Genomic DNA, 4,885 nt, shown 5'->3' on the forward strand with positions numbered 1-4,885 from the left:
TCGAGTCGGCTTGGTCGATCGGTTAAAAGTATTCTAGGATCGAGCTGACGTTTTTAGCCGCCGAACCGACTAAATTAGTCCAGCTTGTTGGATTAGGGCCTGTTATTCGATGGGCCTTGTGGAGGGATGTAATCCATCTCCTACAGTGAAATCGTTCATTTGTTTCAACTGTTTTAGCTTCATTCCAGAGTTGGATGATACTGTAAGCTCACAAGGTGTATAACGTCACAACATCCCCAGTCTCCAATACGAGAATAAAATCATTATATATATCAGATGAAACATAGTATCCAAGAAGTCATTGAAAAGACGAAGCCATCATTAGAAAAGCAAGTGTCTTAAGAAATATTCTGGCTAAAAAGAGTTTAGTTAAACTAAATCCTCTAAAAAACCAAAGGTCAAACACTGATAAAGAAACAAAAAGGCTTTACATGACCAATCCAAGAACTCAGTAGCTTCGTTCTGTGTACATTTTTTTGTCTAAGTCAGATTACAAATTGAGATCGCAAAAGTCTTAAATCGAAATTTCCACGTGATTCATAAATAAAAGCAAAACACTTGACAGTCGCGAAACACAAGCCATCAACTTAGCCACACGCTTCTTATTATCATCATGCTTCATCACATACCTCTCTACAAACTCTAAAATACCACACTACACTATGATACACGCCTTAGGCATACCTCTAAGGGTACCACGTAACTTAGGATCTCATATCTCCAAAAACACTGTCAAACAAAAAAAGTAAGAGAGACTGTTGCTACTTGCTAGATATGCCCCTAAAAGATATGGAACAAACATGTGCTTGGTTACTTTGGTAGATGGTAATGAAACAACAACCGAAATCAATACATTATTCAGTTAAATATATAATATGATAGCCTAAAAAGTTTCTAGGATCATATCCTCGAATTTATAAAGCGAAAATCCAGTTCACAGAAACACGCTTCAACCCTTAACACAAGCCTTAAATATCTATGAAGCAGAATCTCTGGTGAAGATAGACATTAACTCAGCCACAAGCTCCTTGTCATCATGATTCCTCACATACCTGTCTAAAAACTCCTCATCAGTACATAACAAGACAGATTCCTTATCAGGTAGTATGCTTTCTCTGTCTCCAAGCAAACCTTTCAACATGAGTGCTTTCATAACGTTACACCTTGGTACAATCCTCTTCTCCATGCTAACTCCAAGTACCTGAGGAAACGAAGCCACAGCGTTTAGTGACCATTTCATCTTCCTCAGCATAAGCTTATTCTTCTTCTTCACCAGAAACTTGGTCCTTTTCTTCAGCCTCTCTGCAGACATGTTAAGACATGGAGGGAAGCGCTTGACCATCATCGAAAACTGATTAATGTTAAATCCAAGGCCAAAAAAAGTTTTAAGGGAGTTGTATATCTTCTGCCTTGAATAACCAATGCATTGTGGAAACTTCTTGAACACTGAGAGGATCTCTTCTTCTATTAGTCCACAAGTCTTCAGGATTTTAAACGTCTGAGTTACATTGTCCTCCGAGAATCTAAGAGAGATAGGATACTTGAGGAACATTTCCCATACATCTCTTACGGAAAAGCCTAACTTCCCATAGACATTGACTTTCTCTTGTATCTCTTTGTCGCCTAACTTCCTAACAGCCCCCAGAGCTTGAACAAACTGTGAGCTTGTCGGATCAAAACCCATGTCAATAACCTTCTTGAGGGTTTCTTTAAATTTTCCATCTCCGCAGACAAGTTTGTGGTCCGAGACGAGCAAAGGGTTTAACAACCTCTGAGGCACTCCAAGTTCTCTCAGAACAGATGCGTTCCTGATTTTGTTCTGCTGCATGCCATGAGGCAGTGAATGGCATAACTTTTCGAACTTGAAACTCTTACCAGATTCCATGGTCTCTTTGACAACATCATAGTATCTGCTTATAGTTTTGTCCCCTTTCATTCCCAAGAGTTTAGGAACTTTTGAGATAGTCTCGATGAGCCGATCAGAGGAGCTTGAAGCTCCTTCCATTGACTTGATCACCTGAAGCTTGGGACCAAGACATTTCTCAGCATCCAGCAGAAGCAGCCGTGGATAGTTCGTTACGATGCTGGAGATCTGAGAGTCTGTGAACCCGTAACTTCTCAAAAGCCTCAGGACCGCATTAGGGTTGCCCTTGTCCTTGAAGCTGGCTTTTTTTGAGACTGATTCCGCGACTGTTGTAGTTAAGCCCAAGGAATCAACGAGGTAACAAAAAGTGAAAACCTGCTCTTTTCGACAATTTCTAGCACTGGCAGCATAAGAAGAGAAGGAACTGGAAAAAGAAAATACATTTTGCACTGAAACGCTCAAGTTACGCCACTTGTGTAGATCTACGGACCTTCTTCCATGGACTATCAGTGAATACATGTCAAAAGGCAATGCGAACTTACCAGTGCAAGCAAAAAGATTGAAGCCAGGGTTTAGGGTTCAGGCGCAAAACCCCTTTATTTCCTCTGCTGCTTTTTCGATTCTTTATTTCTTCGGTTAACTTCTAGAGATATTTAAATGCCCAATCTAGTTCTACGTCGGTTTACTTCGGTTAACTACTTTTCTTTTGAACATTTTCGATTAACTACTTGGTTAATTGTTTGAACTTTGATCTCGATCGAGAAAGGGGATATTTTCTTTTAATTGCCGCATCATTTTTTTTCTTTCTGAAACACTTTTTTCTTTTAATTGCCGCATCATAATATTCGTTTTATGGTGATATAAGGAAATTCCAAAACATTTTTTTCTCTCAATAAATAACTGTTTGATGTATATGTATTTATTGAAATCTTTTACAAGCAGTGGGGATGGATTTAATCATCCCATAAGGCCCAAGGAATAAAAGGCCTGGCCCGGACCAAAGAGAGTGATGGCTTGGATAGTCGGCTTAAAAGGTTGATCTCTCGGCTCGCTTCTACAGTATCTCGAGTCGAGCGACGTCGACTAAGAGGTGCCCAGCTCGGCGACCGCTCGAATGAATGTGGGCCTCTTAGCCCAATAAGGAAGGCCCACGAAGACGACTTAAGCTAGGTCAAGAACGACACATCAGAGGACTATATAAGGAGAAGGAAGAGGAACGAGAAAGGGATCCGAAATAATCTGACTAACACTTGGCGGCTAGATTAGGGTTTTCACCTTTGCTTCATCTTGCCGTTATTTGTACTTTTCCGGTAGCTCATCGAGTTGCCGGCTTCTCTTCTGTTGCTTTCTCTTTACTTCTCTTGTAACCGACTGAACGTCTCTTCCGACCATAATAAAACGTCTTTGTTAAACCCACATCTTTTATCACCGTTTTCCGATCAAACAGTTGGCGCCCACCGTCGGCTCGCCACGACGTCCTTCGATTGGATCAGAAGGCGGAATAAGAAGACTCGCTGCGGTCTCTGGGTCAATTAGACTGGCGTTGGACCCGTAAGGATCAAGACTCGCCAAAATACGAGCATCTACAAACTGAGAATCCAATACAAGAGGAGAAAGCGCGAGATCTCCCTCGGGTATCTCGCCAACCTTGAGTTCCTCGGCCTCCTGCTCGTACTTCTTCTCTTGCTCCGCGAAAAGATCGATCGTGGCTTGCAAGATGTCGCTCCCGGCCCTCTTCAAGGCCTCAAGGCACTTCCTGGTCCCGAAGGCTTGGCTATGAAGCAACCGAGCCTTGTCGTAAAGACTTCGGCGTTCCTCTCGGGAGCGAATCCTGGCGAAGCGACGGTTAGCCTTTGCAGACATCTCAGCTTCAACTCTTCCTCTTTCCTTCGTCACTTCCAAGATCCTGGAATCCCTAAGGCGCTTCATCTCTCTTTCATGAGATGCAGCGAGCGAAGCCTTCTCACTCTCGAGCTCGGCGTTCTTCTGCTCGAGTTCATGGATAACCCCGCGAGATGCCACCAAATCGGCCTTGAGTTCATCCCGTCGAGCAATCGCGCGAGTAACCATCCCATTGAGCCTCTCGACGTTAGCCTTTGATGTACTTAGCTGACGAGCAGAAGCTTCCTCTTTCTCCGCGTGCTCCTTCTTGGCCAGCTCAAGTTCAGTCGAGACTCCTTTCAGGGCAGTGTCGTATTTGTCGATCACGACATTCATCGCGCTATCTCCCTAAACGAACGAGGAGATGAAAATCGTAAGAAAGAATTAAGTAATGAAACCAAAAAAAAAGGGAAGAGATCGAAACGTTTACCAGCAACTTTGCCCTCGCAGCCTCCTCGTATTCACTCCCGAAGACGAGGTCCTTCACGGCGGGCAAAGGTTTCGCCCTCCCCCTGAGTTGGCGAAGAAGCTCTCCGCACTTCTCGGGAACGTACGCCAGAGGGGCCGGCCCCTCGTAGTGAAAGGAGACCTTATCCGGAAAGTTAGTCCCGGGAACCCTCCTTAAGACAGCGGAGCCGCGAGAAGACGTGCCAATCTGAACGGCCCCTTCCCCAGTAAGAACCGGGTTTCCCTCGCGAGGAAACGCCGGAATAGGAGATCGTACTTCATCGTCGATCTCATCGTTGTGCCTCCTCATCAAAGGCGGCGACTCTCCGCTATCTTCCTTGGAACCGTCCGGGAGGGCGGCATTAAGGGAAGTCTCCGATCCATCAGCTTCCCCCGCATCGTCCTGCTCTCTCGAGACTTCAGCCTTAGAAACCTCCTCTTCATGTTGGTTTTCTTCTTCTTCCCCCTCAGCTCCAGTTGGCTCCTCGGGATCCTCCGACTGAGCCTCAACAGACCTCTTGGTCCTCTTCCTCTTCTTCTTCTTCTTCTGAGGTTCGCCGGAAGGGGGAACGTCGCTCGCCTCCTCGGTACTCCCCTCGACTCCCGAGTTACCCCTCTTCCTCTTCCTACCCTTCCCCGTATTTGCAGCGCCGGAAGGGGGAACCTCGCCAGCGCGAGGGACAGCCGTCGAGG

At 45.2% G+C, this 4,885-nt stretch overlaps 1 protein-coding gene across 1 annotated transcript; it reads right to left on the bottom strand.

Moving 5' to 3' along the window:
* Positions 1-490: 490 nt before the first annotated feature.
* LOC106374988 lies at positions 491-4,085 on the bottom strand. The gene has a single exon (XM_013814896.3). The coding sequence runs from the start codon at positions 2,381-2,383 to the stop codon at positions 977-979; it is 1,407 nt and encodes a 468-aa protein (XP_013670350.1). The 5' UTR covers positions 2,384-4,085; the 3' UTR covers positions 491-976.
* Positions 4,086-4,885: the final 800 nt, after the last annotated feature.

The sequence above is a fragment of the Brassica napus genome, chromosome A3 (genome assembly GCF_020379485.1).
Source record: "Brassica napus cultivar Da-Ae chromosome A3, Da-Ae, whole genome shotgun sequence".
NCBI lineage: Eukaryota > Viridiplantae > Streptophyta > Magnoliopsida > Brassicales > Brassicaceae > Brassica > Brassica napus.

Coding starts and splice junctions, on each gene's coding strand:
- LOC106374988 (XM_013814896.3), bottom strand. CDS start 2,383: ATGTATTCACTGATAGTCCATGGAAGAAGGTCCGTAGATCTACACAAG.